Source organism: Erythrolamprus reginae, chromosome 1, assembly GCF_031021105.1.
Source record: "Erythrolamprus reginae isolate rEryReg1 chromosome 1, rEryReg1.hap1, whole genome shotgun sequence".
Classification (NCBI taxonomy): Eukaryota; Metazoa; Chordata; class Lepidosauria; order Squamata; family Dipsadidae; genus Erythrolamprus; species Erythrolamprus reginae.
In genome coordinates this window covers 231411044-231434726 of record NC_091950.1, presented here as the reverse complement: position 1 = coordinate 231434726, position 23683 = coordinate 231411044, and the positions used below count along the sequence as shown (strand labels likewise).

The 23683-nt window shown below is 42.1% G+C and overlaps 1 protein-coding gene across 8 annotated transcripts in view; it reads right to left on the bottom strand.

Annotated features, from left to right (window-relative positions):
- Positions 1-23683, bottom strand: part of PKHD1 (PKHD1 ciliary IPT domain containing fibrocystin/polyductin) — a 359271-nt gene that overhangs the window by 28345 nt on the left and 307243 nt on the right. For all 8 annotated transcript variants that reach the window (XR_011557350.1, XM_070732513.1, XM_070732506.1 and 5 more), the window contains one exon: positions 9393-10392. Coding sequence is in view for 7 of the 8 variants with exons in the window: in XM_070732513.1 (XP_070588614.1) it covers positions 9393-10392 (1000 nt within the window). In the remaining variant the exon portion in view is untranslated. The remainder of the gene's footprint in view (positions 1-9392; positions 10393-23683) is intronic.

Below are 23683 nucleotides of genomic sequence, written 5' to 3'. Positions count from 1 at the left end.
ATCTGTCTTAGACCGCCTTACTACAAGGGACACCCCCCCTTGTCTAAAGGCCAGATCAGCATACTGGAAGGCTCGGAGCGAAGTGTCAGCCTGAGATGAGGCCATGGCCTCGCTGACCCGAAGGGCCCCAAAAAACATGACACAAGTCGCTGCCCTAAAAAGACGGGCCTCGTACAATGAGGAACACAGACTGTCAAAAACCACGTTGATTAAAGACAGCTGCTCCACCGTCAGAGCCTGACGAGTGTCACCCGGGGCCCCCGCTTGCTCCCTAAGCCAGCCCTCCAGCATCTTCCGGATGCGAAAGTCACCCGAAAGATCCGCAAACCCCCCCGCCTTGGACAGAAAGGCGAGGCCGGCTAACCGGGACCGGATCGTCCTAACTGACAGGCCACGCTGCCTAAGCTGGACGCAAAACTCGGCCAAGTGCTCTACAGGGACAGGCCAACTAAGCTGGTAACCCCTGCCCTGCCTGAACTCCCCAAACTCCTTACCTGCACGCTGGTATGCCCTGAGGGTGCCGGGCGCTACAGACAAGGAGATTGCCCGGGATGCCTCGTCTCTCCACCACTCTGGATCCCTCCCAGACTCCAGAGGTGGCTGGGGAACGCTTCTGGCAACTCTCGGGCCCACGGGGCCAGGGTCCGAAACCTGGACAACTGACCACAGGACAAGGCATCAGCGACCCCGTTATCCAACCCGGGGACATGCTTAGCCAAAAACAATGCGTTTAGAGACAAGGACCTGTGCACAAAATGGCGGACAAGCCATTCGCTCTTAGAGGACAGGGCATTCGCTCTTAGAGGACAGGGCATTCACCACATGGACAACCGCTAGGTTGTCACACCAAAAGTGCACAGTCTTGTCCCTAAACTGCTCCCCCCAAAGCTCCAAGGCCACTATTAAGGGGAAGAGCTCCAGGAACGTCAGGTCCTTAACCAACGAAGAGGCACTCCATTCCGGAGGCCATGCCGACTAGCACCACTGGTCACCTAACACCACCCCGAAACCACAAGTCCCCGCGGCATCAGAGCAGAGCTGCAACTCAGCTTCCAAAAGAAGCTCGTGCCTCCAGAAAGACAAACCATTAAACCTGACCAAAAATTCCCGCCACACGCCGAGGTCAGCCCTGACCCCAGCGCAGAGGCGGGTACGATGATGGGGCAAACGGAGCCCCTTCATCGCATCATACAGCCTCCTGGAAAAAGCCCTACCAGGAACAACTACCCGACAGGCAAAATTAAGAATGCCTGCCAATTCCTGAAGCTGCCGTAGGGTCACCTTCCGGCAGCCCAGCACCTCATCAAGCTTCCTTTTAATCTTGACCAACTTCTCCAGGGGCAACCTAGAAGATTGCTCCTCTGAGTCCAGTTCAATACACAGAAAGGTAATCCTGGTGGCGGGGCCTTCGGTCTTCTCAGAGGCTAAAGGCACCCCCAATTGAGCACAAAGGGCTTCGAAGTCCCGCATCAGGGCAAAACATTGCTCCGAATGCGCAGGCCCCGCCAACAGGAAATCATCAAGGTAGTGAACGACCGTACCCAGACCACTTTGCCTCCTGAGCGCCCACTCCAAAAAGGTGCTAAAACTCTCAAAAAGAGAGCACGAGACAGAGCAACCCATGGGCAAGGCTCTGTCCACGTAATAACCCCCTTCGAAATGGAAGCCCAACAGCTCAAAGTCGTCTGGGTGTATGGGGAGGAGCCGGAATGCCGACTTAATGTCGCATTTACCCATAAGGGCTCCCACCCCACACTTCCTAACCATAGTCACGGCTGCATCAAAGGATGCATACCGGACTGAACACAGCTCGTCAGGAATGAAGTCATTCACTGACTCCCCTTTTGGAAAAGACAAATGGTGAATCAACCTAAATTCACCACTCGCCTTTTTGGGGACCACACCTAAAGGAGACACACGAAGATTCGGGAAGGGCGGTTCCGGGAAGGGCCCGAGGACCCTGCCCTCGGCCACCTCCTTCCGAATCTTCGCCCTAACAATGTCTTCATGACCAACAACCGACCTAAGGTTGTCAGACATGAAGGCCTTCCTAACACCCGTGTAAGGGATCCGAAACCCCTCAGAGAAGCCTAGCCAGAGAGCGTCCGCTCTCTGGCGAGGGTGGTAGTCACCCAACCAACCCTCAAGCACTCGCAAATCAATTGGGCTGGGCCCCTTTTCCCCCAACAGGTGGGGGAGGCTTTGGGGGACCCCCGCCCTTCTTTTCAGCCCCCTTCTTGGGGCGGGGGCACACGGCTGCGGAATGGTTCCCCCCACAACTCCCGCAGCCGTGACGAAACCTGCAAATGGGACGAAAACACGCCCCCTTTGCAGCGAACTCGTGACACACCAAAGAGGCCCCTTTCCCGACGGCACTTGCCATGGCTTTGGCCGGCGCGGGTGTCACGGGCTCCTCTTCCATAAAGTGACCGCTATCGGTCCTATCACAGCCATCCTACCCTGACATATGCGTGGCCTGGAACCACAGGTCCGGAACCACCATATCCCAGGGCAAGTAGGGGTCATGGGCAATACGCATCCTGAACCCCTTGTCGTAATGCCTCCATATTGTACCCCCATATTCAAAGTGGGCCCTCGCAATGAGGTCGATATATTTCAGCAAGGCAGCGGCCCTACCCAGCTGCCTCTGAATTACCACCGACGCAAAGGTCAGAAAGGCGTACAGCCAAGAGCTGAAGCACTTTGTGACCTTTGTTTTCTTAACCTTCTCCCCAGGGACCACCTCCTTGTCCTGTTTAGGGACCTCCCTGTTTAAAATGGAGAAAAGATTGACATACTCCCCCCGCCATATTGCCTCCTTCACTGACGGGTGAAGATGGTAGCCTAAAGGCGTCGCGGGCAACCCACAAGGGATGGCCCCAGGCTTGATGCTGGCGAACGGGTCCCACACCGTGGTGGCCCCCGATCCCAGCACACCAAGCCCCGATGGATACACAAAAGGGGGCGGTGGCATAATGGCCGACTGAGGAGGGATCCAACCCCCCACCCCCGCCCCAGGTGGGAAAGATACCCCCGGGGCCCCTACTGGCGGGGCCGGCGGGGACCAGACCTGTCCACAGGTGCCCGCAGCAGCCCCCATGAAGCTGGTGCCACTCCCCACTGCAGGCGGGATGAACCCGGGACCCTGCACGGGAAGGAGCGGTGAAGTGCCTACGTGTGGTGCAACCTCACCTGCCCCGTAAGGGGTAGAAGCCATCCACGGGGGGCCCATCCTTGATGGTCCCTGCAACGCTGACCATTGCCCCGACTGGGCCATCTGCCTCGCCGGGGCCATCTGCACGGTGGGTGCCAGCTGCGTGGTGTGGGCAACCTGCCCTTCCTGGGCCGGCTCCTCTTCGGGGTCGGCACCCCAGGCTGCGGCAGCAGTCATGGGAAGCCCCTCCGGGCCAGCACCAGACCGCCACCGCTCCAGTTCGTCGAGCCGCTCCAGGACCCTGGCCCAAGAAAGAGAAGGGGAAACCTCTGGTTGAGGGACCGTGGGCATAAACCCCCCCACCACCACCGGGACCACCCCCGGGGGCCCCCCAGCCACAGCCCGAGCCCGGGCAGATGGCCTGGCAGCCCTCCTAGGCCGCACCACTGGTTGGGCCGGGAGGGCCGGAGCTTGCCGCTTTTTAGGGGCCATGAGCTTATTTAATATTATTTTTTAACCAAAAGGAAAAATATAAACAGGAAGAGGGCACCCCCCAAGGCCTGCACCCCCAAGGCAAGGCCTGTCTTAAGCAGCAGGCCTAACCAGTGCAGCCACAAGGGGACAAACCTCCCCCCCCACCAGCGGTGGCAGCAAGGCCTCACTGCCCACCGCTTGGCTCCTGGGCCCTTTATAGGCAGGGACGCACCCTCCCAGGTACCCCTGCCGCCCCAGGTAAAGCCCTTCACGACCCCCGACCACCGGGAGACTAAGGCTCCAACAGAGCGGAGCCCAGCCGATGCTGGCTCCGCTTTTGTACAAGGCTTTCTTTCCGCTCCAAACCTGACCACAAAATGGCGCCTCGCACAAGGCTAACCCCAAAATGGCGGCCGCGAGCAGACCGACGAACGTCTGCTCAGCTCTGCAGTCCGGGCGAAAAGGGAGAGCCCCGGGCCTGCTCGCCCTTATATAGGGCAAGCAGGCCCCGCCCGGACCAATCAGGAGCCTGGCCAATCAGGCCCTGATCTCCCGAGCGAAGTCTCGCATCGCGAGACTTCGCCCGGGATCCAAAATGGCGGCCGCCATGAGGGACCGTGTCTCCCGGTCCCTCCAGCAAAGCCTGCCTGCCGGGTAAGTCCGGCGCTGCCCTTCCTTGGTACATAGGCATTAATATTAAATTACAATCTATATTATGTATAGAGATTCTGGGAAGTGATAAATGATATGAGTACACTTATTTAATGCAGATCTTCTTTTGGATTCTGGCAATTAATTGAGATCAGACTTGAAGGCTCAGTTTTTAAAAAACCAAGAAATCAATGTTACCAAAAAATAGGTTATTAGATATATTAGATATCTATTAGATCATGTGAAGTGTTAATGCCATTTGGTAAGGCCACAGTTGAAATACTACATCCAGTTTTGGTTGCCATGATGTAAAAGAGATACTGAGACTTTGAGAGAAGAATAACAAAGATAATTAGGGGACTGGAGGCTAAAACATATGAAGAATGGCTGCAGGAATTGGGTATGTCTAGTTTAATGAAAAGAAGGACTAGGGGACAGATGATAGTGTTGTTGTTGTTGTTGTTGTTGTTGTTGTTATTATTATTATTATTATTATTATTATTATTATTATTATTATTATCTCCAATATCTCAGGCACTGTCACAAAGAAGAGGGAGTGAAGCAATTCCCCAAAGCACCGGAGGGCAGGACAAGAAGTAATGGATGGAAACCAATCAAGGAGAGAAGCAACTTAGAACTAAGGAGAAATTTCCTGACAAAACAATTAATCAGTGGAACAACTTGCTTCTAGAAGTTGTGAATGCTCCAATACTGGAAGTTTTAAAGAAGATGTTGCATAACCACTTGTCTGAAGTGGTGTAGGGTTGTCTTCCTAAGCAGGGGTTTGGACTAGAAGACCTCCAAGGTCCCTTCCAACTATGTTATTCTGTTTTGTTCAGATATTCACAGAGCAAGAAAATTCCTATAGCATATTCCATATTCCTGGTCATTTTGTCCAGTTTTTGGTTAGACTCTTTTCTTTTTTTCTATTAGTAGAGCCTTTCTTAGTAGGCAACAGTGCCAGTCGGTTTATCTTGTATTGGCTATTATCGTTTTGGCTGTTATTTTCCCCTTCATCTTCTTCTTGGTACTAGATATATCTTCTCATACTGAAGCACAAAAGTTTGGGTGATAATGGAAAGAACAATACTTGTATTTATAAATGAGCTTCAGAACAAATGAGTTTGTTCCCACGGTAGAATTCCACCTCCCTCTGTCTCTCACCCCAGAGCAGTATGTCCCTTTCAGTCATTCTGTGGTTGCTAATGGTAACCAGATGGCTCTTTTTTTGGGCTCCCTCAAAGCATTACGTTTAACTGAAATTGTATGTTGTACAGATTAACAAAACTGTGGTTTACTCTGACAGTTTTACAGGCCTAAATATCTAATTTTGACTCTTAAAAAGTGGATCCAGGCAGGTCTGTACTTTGCCCCTTAAATTTAGCACCTGAGGAACAATAACTTATTTAACATAAACAGGCCTGTGCCATGGGAGAGAATGTGCCAACCGGTGCAGTAGCATATCCCAAGGTGATACCGCTTTTAAACTCCGCATAAACTCCTAACAGTTTCCTAACCTAAAACTAGACCGTAGGTGGTAGAATTTTTTACGATATGTTATAATAGTGCAATAAATCTGTTAGCTTAAAATCGAATCTCCGTGGCCTTTTAGAGAAATCATCATTAAATGCAAGGCCCTCTTAATGATGCCATCTTGGTGAAATTGTTTAATCTGCAAAGAGGGTGAAAGGTCACCAAATGAATTTTTTATAATACATCAACTTGACACGCAATAGGGAAAACTGTAATAGATAAAAGCAAAGGAAAAGGGCACTGTCTTCTCCTGATAGGTCAATAGCAGCCAAGAGAGTCACTCATCCTTCCACTTTTCCTTCACTGCTCTGCTCCTTTCCCATTTAATATGGACACCCAATTAATACCTCAGTACCATAGACAACCTCATTTTAGGTGAATTATAGCCATTTCTTTCCCCCTTTCCTGAAATGAAAGTGATCACAATACATCATAGCATTGTGCGAATTAACGTTAATTGATTCCAGTTACCAAGCATCGATGGGCCACTTATATAACCTGGGCCTTATTGGGAGCTGGAAGGGATGGAAGGAAGATTAGATTGCAATGTCCGTTGCTTTGACGACGGCAGTCAGCTGATGCCTTGTTAGGTGGTTGTACGCTTCTATTGCAAACCCCAGTGGGGTCGTCAGTAAACTGGAGTGATGTCCAAACATCATTACATGCTGCTTCGATATTAAAGCAAAGGGATTAGCACCTTATTGCAAGCAACCTGGATTTGTCATTGTGCTGTCCTTATCCAATTTCCAGCTGATAATGTGACTATGGCCTGCAGACACAAGGTCCTCCAGCAAAGATATAAAAAAAATCCAACTGCCCAACAGCTAAAGTATTTAACCCTTCACCTACTGTGCTTTTGGCCAATTAGCTATTGCTTTCTTTAAAGAACTGTGCTAGACAGCAGGCTGTGGCAAATGTCATGTGGGCCCTGACACCCTCCACTGTGTCTTAATTTCAGGTTGCTTCACTAATTTCTCTAAATTAGCACGTAGAGATAGAGTTCTTTTTCTCATAGGCCAATTGTATGTTGCTGTTAATGCATGCTGACTTCTGACATAGAGGTTTAGTCTACTAAATCAAAGATGATTGAAAAGTTCTCATGTCAGAATATATTCCTGGCCCCACTGTAATTTTATTTATTTATTTATTTATTTGTATGCCGCTCCGAGTCCACGGAGAGGGGCAGCATACAAATCTAATAAATTATTATTATTATTATTATTATTATTATTATTATTATTATTAATTTTATTTTCCCCCCAAGGTGCACTTTTTTATAGTTTGCATCCCCTCTAGACCATCGTAAAATTAGTTCAGTACATGGAATTACAATGACAAAATAAGTATGCAAAAATTGTTAAATGAATGTATTATCTCATCTGACTTGATGCAACTAAAAGAAATCTCCCCACAGGATTTAGAACTATGCCCATACCCCATAAACACAATAGCAATGATAACAACACAAGGATAGGATGTTGAATGTGGTTTAACTTTAACTTTAACTTAACTTGTAATATGAGCAGATGACAAGGATTCCAGTAGGACTTAATTAATTTTTAAAAAGAAGAAGCCTACACTGTTTTGTTTCTGCATTGCTTCTTTCTTGAATTTTGATCACAATTCAGGAAAGTGACGGTGTCTTGGAAAACTACAAGAGGAAAGGGGGGAAAATCTCTTTTGGAGGTTTGAGTTCCTATTAAATTTAATAGATTAATAGCCAACACCAATAACTTTATAGCTATGAAATGGAGAAATATCTATTAATAAGCAGATTGAGGCTGATATGGCTTTGTATAAATAAGTATATGAAGCATAACGAAATCCAGTAAAATTGAATAAAACCAAATACATGAATTTTAAAGAAGCATTAATTTGCATTAACAAACTCTCCCCATAAGATCTGGCACCATTTAGGGAAAGAATGTTTGACCCAAGGGAATTAAAGAGAGTTCACAGTTAATCTGGTCCAAATAAAAAACACCTGTGGCTTAGAATATGTAATAATGTATCTAGAAAGAAGGCCTTGTAAATTAACAGTGTTGCTGGTGCCAAATACTGTATATATAAATCATATTCTTATTAGGGAATAATATTGCAAAGAAAAGGGCTGCATCTGCCCAAGTCTTTGGATATCTTTGGATGTCTTTCTTTGGATCTCTCAACTAAGTGAAGTTGGACAAAAAGCTACAAGGAATAGAGTTTCTTGGCTGTGCCATTACTAGGACAGCATGCACACAATTGTGTCAGTAACAAAAAAACACATTGATGTTCTCACATACATTGTTATAATTTTCAAATCAGATTGATTTTAAGTCCTTTCAAATTCCAATGTTGTGTAAAGAATTTTTTTTAAAAAAAGTCTTTGAGTCGGGACAGTATTTCACACCCCTTACAGACCTCTTAGGCATGGGGTGAGGTCGACTGTAGACAGTCTAAGGTTAAAGTTTTAGGGGTTTAGTGAAGTAAACAGAGTAAAGTAGTGCATTCCAGGCACTGATCATTTCTGCAATCGAGTTTTGAGTGGTCTATACTGAGTTTGATTCTATTGTATGAAATTTTGGGCTTAGATAGTTTACAGCTACGTCGCCTTTGATCTGATCTAAATGTAATTCATGAAATCATCTGCCACAATGTCAATTACTACTTCAGCTTCAACCACAACAATACATGAGCTCACAATTAAAGTTAACCACCCCAAACTCGATTGCAACAAATACGACTTCAGCAACAGAGTGGTCAATTTCTGGAATACACTACCCAAGTCTGCGGATTCATCCCCAAATCCCCAAAATTTTAATCTTAAACTGTCTACTGTTGATCTCACCCCATTCCTAAGAGCTCTGTAAGGGGTGTGCATAAGCACACCAGCGTGGTTATCGTCTTGGTTCTAATGTACCTTTTTATTTTTATTCATTTCATGTATTCAAATCATGTTTATACGTATACATACTATCAAATATTGGTTTGACTAAATAAATATATAAATTGTTATTATGTACATTAATTTCTTCCTTTTAAATTAGTTCTGTTTCATCAAGAAATGTATCATTGCATAAAGGGCTGTTTTGTCTTAACTACTAATGTAGTCTGGATTCATAAGAGGAAGGGATTCCATTCCAAACGGTAAAGAGGAAGCAAAGAATGAAGAGTTTGGTAGGGAGAAAGAAGGTTGACACAGCTCAATCACAACCAATTTCCAGAGTACTGTATATCTATACTTATGCAAATAATTGGCAATAAGTCTGTCTATAAGTGAGGAAGAATATAGGAAACTATTCAAAAGTAACTCCACATTCTTGCTAAGTTCTGGGGGAAGGGAAAAATATGGAATCTTAAAATGAATATATAATCAAAAAACAACAAACCCAAACTAACAAACTTTGTAACACAAGAACATAATGTAATTTTATTCACATATGAACTTCCTTCTGAAACTATTTGAGGGCTTACTATGAATGGTAACTGAAAAATAATCCCCTATTGTGTCCAGTGGCCCTTCATCTAAGAAAGAACAAGAATCCTCTGTATTTAAAAATATCAGTATTTTTAATGTGTATTTAACAATCAGCACACTTACCTAGAATTTTCTGTTGCTGGAACTGAAGCTGAGGAAACCATCACCACCAGAGAATCAACTGGTAATCTGAGAATATGCTGAAGTGTCCCAGTTTGTTGGGCATCAATTAGTGTACTAGCCAAACTGTTGAATCTGACAGTTGAATATGAGGAAGCAAGCTTGTATTTTAAGACATGTAACGGATCACTGACTTCAAGGATCAGCACTCTCAAGCCATGCATTGCATGGGATGGATGCAAACTCCCCTGTCGGCTGGTGCTATGATGAGAGAATAGACATGACCTCTCTGGAGGACACTGATATTTCCTCTTCATATGATGGTCTGCAATAATCCTTAAGGTGTCTTCATTTCCTGAAGTACTGGAGACTGCTCTAATTTTCTCCTGCCCAATTTGTAAAAAACTTGCCAACTGTTGAATAAGCGTGGACTGAGCTTCCTCTCCAGTATTCTCGGATATGGTGAAAGCAATATGAAGAGCACTGTGCGTATGTATTTCTATAGGTTCATCCCAGTGAACAGCAACATACAGAAGATTCTCCTGAAAGTTGAAATAATTAGTTCCCGTTGTGGCATTTTCCCCAAAAAGGCTGGAAAATAACAAGACTGGTTGGATGGTGTTCTCTTTCACAAAAACATGAAAACTTCTTGGTTCATCATAGGAGATAGCTAAAAGTATTCTGACAAGGCCGTGACCACCATTAAAGTACAGTCTTAACGACCAAGGAACTGGTCCAGCAAAGCAAATCTTTGAAAGGCTGTTTGATGGCACTAGAGAGTAAAATATCACAGGATGTTTTTCAGAGCAGAAAGATCCCTCTGATGTGGCTTGACTGAAAGTGTCCACAAAGGTACTAGCTATCAATACAGGTAAAGAGAGGTTCCTGTGATCTAAATTTGTGTCCATATTTTCCAAAATAACCATTCCATGATCAGTTTCCTTACAGAAGTAAACATTGGATGAAGGCTTGAGAAAGCATTTTCCTTCCTCCCTGTAAGTGCCTGTTAAATAATAGTTTTAAAAACAAATTATCAGCATAGATTTAACAACTCTTATACTTTTGGTCTCCAGTTTTCCAGAACCAAACATTATTTCTCAACAAAGCATTTGAAAAGCAACTGTATGTAATTTCAATTTCCTTCAAATGTATTAGAAATTCAAGAGATTGGTGGGGAAAAGGAAAAACAATGAATAATCATTTATCTATTTCTAATGGGAAAAAACAGTGTAAAAGCATTTTTGCTTTTAAAAAGTTTTACCTTTATTTTAACATGATATATGCAGTCAGTTGGATTATTAATGTGATCAGACTAGAAGAATTGTATATAACTTTGCCAAATATATCCTGTTCATTGGGAGAACTTTAAATATGAGACATTTTGATGTGAATTTATTCCATCCATTTCTGCATCAATATTTTTAAAACAAAGACTGTAATAACAAACCTTTTATTCCACAACACTTGCATTTTAAATATACGTTGCATTCTAATATACATATGCAAAAAAGACTCTGCATTCACAGAATGCTATAGTTTTCTTGAATCCAACACTCCTAAAATTCAAAGACATGCAAAAGCTAAAGTATAGCTATATTCTGATCAACATAAACTGAAAAATGCAAATCACATTTGTTCATTTATGCAGCTTAAGCAAAAACCTCCAGCATTGTTAGTTGATGTCCCTACAGAAAACAGGATTTGAATATCATAATTAATGATGAAAATAACTGAGTAAAGATTCTGAATGGAGTAGTAACTAAAATATGGTTTGGTGAAGTGACTGTGTTTGGAGCAGGGGCTGGAACTGGTTTTCCTCATGGCAGGTTGGGGGTGGGGACACAAGAATAAGGATAGTTCTAAAATATTTAAAAGTTACCATTTTAAAAAGAGCTAGCGTGCTTCAGTTTCTATAGTAAATTGTGGCTTAGAGCATATTAGTTCTCAAGGAAAAAAATGCACAGCAGAATATACTACATTCCCTAGAAGAACCTTTGCTAAAGAGTGTTATTGTGAAAGAAATTAACCCAGACCCTTTCTAGATTCGTCATACTTCCATTTCAATACATAACTTTAAATACAGAAAGTACTTCATAAGACAAAGTTTTTAAGATGTTTTGCTTCAAACCATGCTGTAAGAATGCATTCATATGTTGTATATATCTGCTAGTAGATCAGATTGAAGACATAAACCTGTTGCCCTTCAAGTAGCCTCTACTTGAAAGGTAGATTAGCATGACCATTCTTGAAATAAAATTGGAATTTGTATGGGCTTGTAGCATCACTGCACCCAATAGGCCAAAACAGTGTAGTACTGTCCTTTCACTAGTGGGAAAGGCTACATGTGGTCAAATACAACCAGTGCTGGCAGCCTCATTTTACTCTATTCTGGGTGACTAAAAACATTATATAAAAGTCAAAACTGACTGTGTTGGGCACATAGAAGGTTAATCACTATGTGTATATTTGAGAAAAATAATTTACCTCTGCAGATTGTGACTTGGAATGTAAATTGAGGAAATAGTAAAGAATATACGTTAGCAAAGGCAATCAAAGAATCAGAAATTATTTATTTAAAAATTTTAACCCAACCCACCCATAGGTGATCCCAGGTGGTTTTAGAACATCAAGAATTGCTAAATTCACAAAAGAAAATGAAGTTGTTGGCTTAAGTGCAAGTGAAAGGATTAAGCTGTGTGTCATGAAACATGAATTGGTATCAACTAAGTTGCTGTGTTGCAACTTAGTATATAGAAATCTATAAATAGGTGATGGGTACATGCTTCATTCTTTTGAATAATGAAAATAGAAGAATCAGGGATGAGTTGGGAGAAAAACAGTGAAAATTAGACAATCTGTGATGGATCATTGTTTCAGAGTTCTTTCCTTACCTAAACAGAGAGCGGTGGGAGAGGAATGACTCCTGCCACCTTCCCTATTGACTTTATTTGAAGAAAGTTGACAAGCTGGATTGGAAATTACAATCACATGATGTGGGTAATCATGGCAGCATGGATGCATGGCAGCAGTGGAGCAGCCATAACTTAAAACCCAGGGAAGTCATGAGTCCTGGATATTGGATGCACTCTGTAAGTTAACCCATTTAGAGTACGTTGCTTCAAGAAATGTTGCCCAGTTGAAGGTTACAATCAATCAGATGTTAGTAATACATTGATTCTGAATTACACAATTAGTTTTTGTGTGTGTGTGTGTGTTTACATACTAGTGGGTTGAACAGAAATTACTCCCTATGATTTAATAGGAACAAAATCAAAATGTAAAAGCTTTAAAATCAATTAAAAAAATATAAGGAATGCAGTCAGGGGGAAATTATTATACTGGGTGGGATGAATATATACGTAGAAATGAGATAAAAAGAATGGTGAAAAAGTGAAATGCCATTTGGAGAGCCAGGGATGATTGGTATAATCTGCTTACAAAATGATTGTTTCAAAAACACAGTTGGCACATTACTCTCTGAATGCAACAAAGGAGGGGTGTGAATATAAATATAAAAATATGGCAGATCTGATCACTTATGATGAAATGTTATGATTAAATGATACAAGAGTGAATGTGAAGCAAATAATTGTCAAGAGTGAATCTTAGGGAAAAAATAAATATTTAAGGGAAATAAAGAGAAGTAGAATGAAATTAAAAATGAAATATTCAGTGTACCCTGTATGAAAATGTGTTAAATGATAAAAGTGACTTCACAACAGAATGACTAGAAAACAGATGCATAGAAAGATGACATAGAAGCTGCTTGAAACAGAATTATATTAGTTGGTTCCAGTGAAGCATTCCTAATGGGAAGTAAGGAATTATGAAATGAAAGAGGCTATGGATGGGAAAAAAGGAAATTATTATTGCAAAAAAATGAAGATGAGAGAAAATACTTTAAAAATACTTTAAAAAGCTCAAAAAAGGTCATAAATGCTGTGAAATATTAGAAAAAATATATAAACTGGAGAAATGTTAATTATGAATGTGATTTGTTTAGCATTGTATGTGATAAGACTGGATATAATGATTGAAAGAAGGCTGTTATTGTTTCTTTACATAAAAAGAAAAGTAGCCAGAGTCAATGAAAAAGTGTAAACCCCGATGATATTTCGCAGAATTCTGATTGAAATGGAACCAAAAATGTCGATTAGCAACATTTGGGAAGTGCAGTAAGGAGAGGGGCGGCATACAAATCCAATAAATAATAATAATAATAATAATAATAATAATAATAATAATTATTATTATTATTATTATTATTATTATTATTATTATTAATGCCAAGTCCAAGTTTTTGTTCTTCAGAAATTCACTCCAATGTGTATGGATGTCAGAAAGAAAACTGATTATACAGTATATTCGTTGAGTTGGAGAAAGTGTACTGAATAGATCTGAAGTATGGAAATAATTTGGAAAAATTGAATTTAAAGATCATAATGTCCATTACTCACTTTGACAATTGATTTCTGCTGAAATTATTGAGTTAGTTTTATACCTTTCCTTGCAATTCACTGGCCATTCATCTGGCTGTGAAAGAGACCATTTGAGCCTCCAGTATGACCCTAGGTCAATGAGGCAACAAGGTTCCCAAGACTGATTCCCTTTTTCAGGTTTCCTTATTTATACCCAAGTAGCAATGCAACACCTGAAGGACCTGAATATTGCTAACCAAAATACTTCAGATTCTGTAGGTGCGTTGCTTCCTCCATAGAGGCAGAGGTGAGAAAATAGGGTAGGGAGATGAAATGTGTCAAGCCTTAAAATATGTTTAAATAAAAGCATTCTTGATACTGTTGATGGTAGAACACTAGCTGGGGGACTGGGAGCAAATATGCTGGGGCAAGGCTGCATCAGTTGCTATTGCAGCACCCAGTTTTACCAGAACTTGTTTACATCCAATTCTCCAGCTTTGCAATTTTGTATTCTACCATATCCTGGATTGGGGGCAGAGGCGTTTTTATCTAAAGAAGGGTTCTGACTGTCACTTTGAATCCATTTGATCTGCACCCTATGCAATATATGTTGCCACAAACATTTCTGCTTACAGGCAAGGATGCTCTGTGCAGGTCTACATAGTACAAAACTCAATAGTTTAAAAAAAAATAGCTCTCAAGAAAGAGAAAATACAGCTGGCAGCACTTACCAAATTATAAAAGGCTGGACCTGTGAAAATCAATTCACCCCACCCCATCCTCAGCACCCTAAGATTACAATGGCTCTTTTAGTTTGAGAGGTTCTTGTCAGGAAGAAACTGAAAAAAAACCCCACTGGAAGTCTTCTTGAACTATTCAAGTTAATTGTTGTTATCTGATCCCAGCAAACAGCTGAGGCAACCACTCACATCCACACTCCACAACCACCCCTGTGACCTGTCTCTTGTATGCCCCACTTCTGAGCCGGCCTCTCTTTGAAATGGCTGGGATCCCCATTGCTCCTTTTGTAAGCAGGTTGCTAGAATCCGGATATGTCCATTTCTCTTACATTGCCCACCAGCCCCTCCTCCTTCTAAACGGCCTTATCTGCCAGTCAGAATTTTTGTGGCCAGCAATTTTGATCACTTTTCAAATGAAACCCATGCTGGCCTTGGTAATCATAATGTCATTTACAATTTGCCACAAAACACGTTTATTCAGTTAGTAGCACATCGGAGAAAAGAGAACTCCATATGAACTCATCGCTGAAGGCCTAATCTGATTATTTCCTCATGAAAATCCAAGCAGGGGTGCTCGTAAGCGGGGCTGAGAAGGGGAGAGGAAAGGGAGGCCTGTGTGCAGCTGACTCTCATCATCAGCACAAATAGATAAGTGACACAGGGTGTCAGGGGCAGCATCTAATTTGCCTGCGGCTCTCCTTGGAGAAAAAGGCCAGAGTGGACAGGCCTTAATAAATACTGATTCACCACCGAGGATTGAGGTGACACAAACTATTTGCATTGAGGATGAAGAACCACACAGATAAATTCCAGAAGCTTCTTTATAAGTGATCAAAATTAAATCAAACTGGTTATGTTTCCATGTGCAAAAAAAAGGGGGGGGGGTTGGGGGTAAACTGGTATTCACATACACTTGTATACACTCTTGTGCCATGAAAAGTCTGGAAAATCAAAATGAAGGTGAACACCCGGGATCAAAGAAATGAGAGATATTTTCAAACCTAACTGAATGCGTTAAGATCAGAAAAGTGAATATTTTAAACCTAAGTGAATATTTTAAACCTAAGTGAATATTTTAAACCTAAGTGAATACATGTGACACAAGACTTACATATGCATAGGGTTTATTGATTTATTTAAAAAATAGCATGTATTTTTGTTTATTCACTCACAAACCCCTGAACTTCATGGCAGGACATTTGCACATACTGAGCATGGGTGACAGAGAAGTCTACCCTGCATCTAAGAAGAGACAAGCAACAATATGTCTGCTAACTTCATTTATTTTCTTTTTATAGTGCACTCTCCTCTTTGCAATTTTAAAACAAAACATCTTCACATCAAATTTGTTATTTTATTTAATTTACTTTTTTTAAAAACACTCAAGTTGCTCCCAGGGTTTCTGACAAATATTAACTTTGTATCAATATTTGTCCTTCCTGTCGTGAAATGAGGATTTTCCACCTCATTTCACATTTGAAAAGAAAAATATGCCATGGGGGTCCTCTAACTTAGGAAAAAAGCAACCCACACAACTCATGTCCTTTATTTAGAAAAAAATGATTTTAATGTTTCTTAAAAATAGATATGATACTTAAAGCCACAGAGACCTTTGCTGTCTTCCAATCACTTCTGTCACCTGTTTAAAGTTCTATCTTTAAAACTGAATGAAATACATTAACATTAATGAATTCTCCTTCAGGTTGGCACAAATGTTTCCTGCAACTAATTTCCTCCATACTGTAGTTTTTGATAGATTTTGAAATACATACTTGTAAAGAACAACACAAGCGTTTTTGACTAAAACAAAGAGATGTCATCAAGTTTCTCTAAAAGGTATTTTATCAACATAAAATAAATGTCATACAGTGTTATTTCCACATAGCCAGATTTGCCAGTTACATATTTGTAATGCAAATACAAATGCAGGTACACAGTAAAAATAAAAGTACAGTAGTGACATAATTAATGGGGCACTAGGTACACATTGTAGTTTGGTTGCCCTGGGCAAGCCATCAGATATATTCCACCATTAGAAAGTTAGACAAATAATACCATATACAGAATTATATTTTTATTTTCCTGTTGTCTATAAACATCATAATAAGATCGTGCTGTGGATCTGTAACTTAGAAAATAGTAGCTACTGAATCTGATTTTAACTAAATACCATGCAAACAAGTATTAAACAGCACTTCTGTCAGTAAATATAAATTTGTTTAAGCAGGCAAATTTCCCAAACAAGTATATTCTATCAATAGCTCCACAATTATAAATGTTTCTGTAACCAGAATGCACTTTTTGTGAATACAATTTAAGATAAGAAATATTTTTAAATGAATGGTAGTGGAATCCAGAAATTATGTGCCAATATAAGTTACAAGATATGAGGGTTATCCGGAAAGTAAGGTTACAAGGCACGTAACTCTTGTGGGGAATATTTGTTGGGAAAACTGGTATTACTATTGTGTAGCAGGAAGCCAACAGAAGAGAATGAGCAGTGCCAGTGGTCAGTAGATCATCGACAAATGTTGTGCCCAAGATGCTTACTGAGTAAGTGCACAAAATTGACTCCCTGAACTGAACATACAATCCATGTCACTGTGCAGAGAAATATGTAGGGTCACAGATATTTCAGAAAGGTTTGATGAGATTTGAATTAGGAGTTTGAATTAGGAGTTTATTAAGCAATGAAGAATTTCTAGCAGCCACAGCCTGATAACTTTCAAAAATCCTTATAAGCAAAATGATAGCAACCTGATCTTAAATGTATGACTGAGGACTGGATAAATCTCATAATTGAAATGTTATTTCTAACTTTTGTTTTAAGACTTTGTTTGATTTCTGCTCTCGGCTGTACTAGCTTATTTTTTGTTTGGTTTTATTTTAATCTTTAAACCAGGGATCTCAAACGCGCGGCCCGCCAGCCAACTGCGCCCCTCAGGACAATAGTTTGCGGTTCCCACCTCAATATCAAAGTTTAATGTTAGTGCAGCCCGAGTTTGATACGAATGGCACTTTTCAGTGTTGTGTGTGGAGCTGAATGTGGTTTCTTCAGTCTTCTATATCTGCATTATTATTATTATTATTATTATTATTATTATTATTATCATTTTCATTATACTTATTACTGATTTATTTATTTTTCTTATGAATTTGTTAATTTATTTTTATTTTTTAACACAAAATAAGATGAAAAAATAAAGACATTTGCTAACATTGGAAAGTTTTTGTAAGAGCTTTTCTTGTGGAAAACCTGATGTGGCCCAGTGCCCCCCGGGTAAAATGAGTTTGAGACCCCTGCTTTAAATGAAATAGATTTTTTATATCTTTGTATACATAAACATTTTCTCTATAATACCATAGTAGTAACTGGAGAACCTAGTTATAGATTATATGTGGGGCTTAAAGTTGGGAGAATTAAAGTTAAAATTATTGATATTTAAAGCTTATTTGAATGGAGGGAACCTTTGGTCCAGGTAGATGTGGGTTGGTCTTAAAATTTCAATCCCTTGTCAAATCCACATGGCATCCTTTTTATTCCAAGTTTATTTAAACTTCTCCCAGTATTGCCAATAATGGAAGATGATAAAAGAAAGGGAAATTAAATCAGGTGGAATTTTGTGACTAATTTCCATCACAAAACTTTATGTATAAGAAGTATTCCATATCTCATTCTTGATCATTTCTTAAAATCTATCAGTCCATTTTATCCTAAAGTACTCTAGCTATAGAAGTTTTGGATTTTATTTATAGAATTATTTATTAGATTCCCCATTCTCTACCCCCTGCCCCACTACTTCTTTCTTCTCTTCTGGCTCAGGAGCATTTAGATCATGTGCATTTGCAAGCATTTGAATGACTATGTTTTCCTGTGATTGATGTATATTTTATGAGACTATTTACACACACTGTCTGTAACACAGTATATATGCACCTGTACCCTGTGCAATATGTTACATCTAATTTTTGAATTCCATCAAATCTCAAGGACTGCTTAGGATCCATAAAACTTCAGTTTCTGCAACTATCATTGGCCTATCTCTTTTATACCTGCATATTTTATCAAACTCTGTCACCAGAAAACATTAATAGGTGTTTCTTGATTTTACCATTGTATGAAGAACATATTTAGTAATTCAAAAAACAACCCAAGAGGATGCTCCACTTTGAATCTGAATTGGTGATTGACATTACTCAAGGTTTCAAATTCTCATTCTTATTGCTCTTTTCTGAGACAGTTCCAGTTTCTTTAAATCCTTCTTGAAGTGTGGTATCCAGGACTCTTGAGATGGGGGTCTGGCCAAAGTGGAATTAAGTGATATCATTATTTCCAAAGCTATTTATAGTCCTACATTTCTGAAACATTTAAGAGCCTGAACCAAAGATGCTTTTTAAAGAGGCAACTGGACCTGGATGACTGAGAATCTCCATAGATATTAACAGGCTGAACATTGTTTGTGGCAGTCAACACTGCTTTGGAACAATTTCCTAATAGAGATCTGATTAGCTCTCTCCCAACCTCCAGTTTTTAAAAAGATATTAAAATTATTTCAGGGAGCCTTTTTGAAAGTTTATATCTGACATAATTTTAATCTTTTTTCGTTCCCTCTTATTTCTTATTTTGATCTGTTATTCGTATACTAATTGTTATATTTTATTCCTTGTTTCTCAGGGTTGTAGGCCTGTATTTTTATGTTGTTTTTACAAGATAACATAAAATTGTTTGATTGCTTTTGGATTTAAGTACTGGGTGAATGAATGGCTGATAACAAGAAAACCAAATCTATATGCAGACACTTGAGTCAGAATAGTGAATAGTCAGAAAAACATGTTCTCCTAAGAATTGTGAGCTGGAGCAAGAATCCATCTGCAGAGTTTCTGCAATTTCATCCAACTTCTGGCAAGTGCTATTTCATTACTAGAAGCTTCATAAGCCCAGTTAGAAGAATGAGAAGGAAATTCCCCCAAACACAACAGAGATGGTTTAACATATTGTCAATTAAGTAATAATAATAATAATAATAATAATAATAATAATTTATTAGATTTGTATGCCGCCCCTCTCCGAAGACTCGGGGCGGCTCACAACAAGCGATAAAACAATATTGTACAGGCACAAATCTAATATTAAGAAAAAAAACTAAAAACCCTATCAATTTAAAAAACCAAACAGCACATACATACCAAACATAAATTATAATAAGCCTGGGGGAAAGGTGTCTCAAATCCCCCATGCCTGGCAGTATAGATGGGTCTTAAGTAGTTTACGGAAGACAAGGAGGGTGGGAGCAGTTCTAATCTCCGGGGGGAGTTGATTCCAGAGGGCCGGGGCCACCACAGAGAAGGCTCTTCCCCTGGGGCCCGCCAGACGACATTGTTTAGTCGACGGGACCCAGAGAAGGCCAACTCTGTGGGACCTTATCGGCCGCTGGGATTCGTGCGGTAGTAGGCGGTTCCGGAGGTATTCTGGTCCAATGCCATGTAGGGCTTTAAAGGTCATGACCAACACTTTGAATTGTGACCGGAAACTGATTGGCAGCCAATGCAGGCCACGGAGTGTTGTAGAAACGTGGGCGAATCTGGGAAGCCCCACGATGGCTCTCGCGGCTGCGTTCTGCATGATCTGAAGCTTCCGAACACTTTTCAGAGGTAGCCCCATGTAGAGAGCGTTGCAGTAATCGAACCTCGAGGTGATAAGGGCATGAGTGACTGTGAGCAATGACTCCCTGTCCAAATAGGGCCGCAACTGGTGCACCAGGCGAACCTGGGCAAACGCCCTCCTCGCCACAGCCGAAAGATGATGTTCCAATGTCAGCTGTGGGTCGAGGAGGACGCCCAAGTTGCACACCCTCTCTGAGGGGGTCAGTAGTTCCCCCCCCAGGGTAATGGACGGACAGATAGAATTGTCCTTGGGAGGCAACACCCACAGCCACTCCGTCTTGTCTGGATTGAGTTTGAGTTTGTTGACACCCATCCAGTCCCCAACAGCCTCCAGGCACCGGCACATCACTTCCACTGCTTCGCTGACTGGACATGGGGTGGAGATGTACAACTGGGTATCATCCGCATATTGATGATACCTCACCCCATGCCCTTGGATGATCTCACCCAGTGGTTTCATGTAGATATTAAATAGCAGGGGGGAGAGGACCGACCCCTGAGGTACCCCACAAGGGAGAAACCTAGAGGTCGACCTCTGACCCCCCACTAACACCGACTGCGACCGACCAGAGAGGTAGGAGGAGAACCACTGGAGAACAGTGCCTCCCACTCCCAACCCCTCCAGTCGGCGCAGAAGGATACCATGGTCGATGGTATCGAAAGCCGCTGAGAGGTCAAGAAGCACCAGGACAGAGGACAAGCCCCTGTCCCGGGCCCGCCAGAGATCATCCATCAACGCGACCAAAGCAGTTTCCGTGCTGTAACCGGGCCTGAAACCCGACTGTTGAGGCCCTAGATAATCGGCTTCTTCCAAGGACCACTGGAGTTGGAGCGCCACCACCTTCTCAACAACCTTCCCCATAAAGGGAAGGTTGGAGACTGGACGGTAGTTATTAAGCACGGCTGGGTCCAGGGAAGGCTTCTTGAGGAGGGGGCGCACAAGTGCCTCCTTATAAGGAGCCGGGAAGGACCCCCTCCCCAAGGAGGCTGTGACAATCTCCTGCACCCAGCTCCGTGTCACCTCTCGACTGGCCGAAACCAACCAAGAGGGACACGGATCCAGTAAGCAGGTGGCAGAACTCACAGCTCCAATGGCCTTGTCCACTTCATCAGATGTCACCAAGTCAAACTCCTCCCAGACAGATGGACAAAGACGTTTAGCCCCAGTCACCTCGACTGACTCATTGTCAGCCGATACTGCTATGCAATTGGAGTCGAGTTCCGCTCGGATCCGAGCGACTTTATCAGCGAAAAACGAGTTAAATTCCTCAGCACTGCCCTGCAAGGGTTCCCCAACTCCCCCCTGATTTAGAAGGGAGCGGGTCACCCTAAACAGGGCAGCCGGGCGGGATTCCGCTGATGCAATCAAGGCGGCATGGTACGCGCATCTTGCCGCCTTGAGCGCCACTTTGTAAGTCTTAATAAAAGCTCTTACAAGTGTTCGGTCGGATTCGGACTTACTCTTCCTCCATCGCTTCTCTAGACATCTCTTCTGGCGTTTCAACTCCCGGAGCTCCTCGTTGAACCATGGAGCTCTACGGGGTCTAGTGCCACAGAGAGGTCGCAGTGGCGCAATTCGGTCAAGAGCCTCCGCTGCAGCCTTGTTCCAGGCCTCAGCAAGAGACTCTGCCGAGCTGTGGACGAGCGAATCTGGTAAAACCCCAAGCGCCTTCTGAAAGCCCTCAGGGTCCATCAGGCGTCTGGGGCGGAACCTCCTAATCGGTTCCGCCTCCCTGCAGGGGAGGATTGGAGCCAGGAAGTTGAGCCGCAGTAGAAAATGGAGTCTCCTTATCGCAGAAGACATCACTTGGAGTCTGAATTAATGTAATTACACCAATAATAAATGTCTATTCAATTTGTAAAGCCCCATCTAAGCCTAGAAGACAGTCAAGGCAGCTAATTGTAAAACATACAATTTTTCTAATTAACATCTGAAAAAATAACTACCTATACCTATACCTATGTAGTCCTTAGTATCTGTCAGTTGGCTACCTTTGTTTTGAAACTGAAGTGTAATGTTTTCATCATTTTTGTTCTTTTGAAAGATAGTATTTGTCTTGATAAAAGAAAAAAATCAATGAAAGAGAGACACCCTGCAGCAGATTCAATTTTAATTTTATTGATTGGAAAGCCAAGAGGGTTCTCCACTGACTCTAGCATCATAGCCAATCTCACATTCCTGTAACTGCTGGTGTTTTGTGGAACAGCACTAGCATTCAGATATCAAGAAGCCTAGAAACTTAAATGTTTATGAGGCAAATAATGGAGAGGACCTGTTGGGTGTAGAAGTCATTGTACCTGAACACGTTAAATGAATGCAATGTAAGTTAATTACATTGAAAAGACAATGGGGAGAAAAGACAATGTGTGGCAATTAGTATGAATACCTGACAGGTATAAAATAATTCAAAAATCATTTCCTGGCTACAGCATGGAAACTGCTTTGGTCATTCTGATGGATGGTCTCTGGCAAGCCTGAGATGGAGGTCATTCCTCTATCTTGGTGCTACTTGACCTCTCAGCTGCTTTCAATACCATTGACCCTGATATCCTTCTGCGACAACTAAGGGAGTTGGGAGTGGGAGGCACTGTGATATGGTGATTCTCCTCCTATCTCTCTGGTTGGTGGCAGTCAGTTGATAGGAGGACAGATTCAGCCCCCAGAACCGGGGGTGCCTCAGTGTTTGGTCCACTCTCCTCTCCGATTTAATGTCTACATGAAATCATCTGATGACATGGGGTGAGGTATCAGCAATATGCTGATGACACCCAGTTATATATCTCCACCCTGTGTCAGTTCAGTGAAGCAGTGGATACGATGTGCCAGTGTCTGGAGGCTGTGAAGGTCTAGATAGGAGTTAACAGGCTCAGACCTAACTCTGACAAGACCTAGTGGCTGTGGGTACTGCCTCCAAAAGACTATATTGACAGTCCATCCTTGGACAGAAATTACCCCTCTCAGAATGGGTTCACAATTTGGGTGTCCTAGACTCACAGCTAAGATTAGACCAACATCTGACAGCTGTAGCTAAGGGCAGTTTTGCACAGGTTCGCCTAGTACACCAATTGTGAACCTACTTGGATCAGGAGGCTATTCTCACAATCAATCATGCCCTTGTCACCTCACAATTAGATTATTGCAACCAGTTCTACATGGGACTACCCTTGAAGAGTGTTCAGAGACTATACTTGGTCTAAAAAGCTGCAGTGTGAGCTGTTGCGGGTGAATTTAGGTACACTCACATTACACCAATCTTCCATGGACTGCACTGGCTCCTGATTGGTCTCTGGACACAATTCAAGGTGTTGGTCATTACCTTTAAACCCTTACATGGCTTAGGGCCAGACTATCTCCGAGACTACCTTCTACCACATAGCTCCGAGTCTTCGGAGAGGGGCAGCATACAAATGTAATAAATAAATAGCTTCCAGCGACCAGTAAGGACCCACAGAGTTGGTCTTCTCCAGGTCC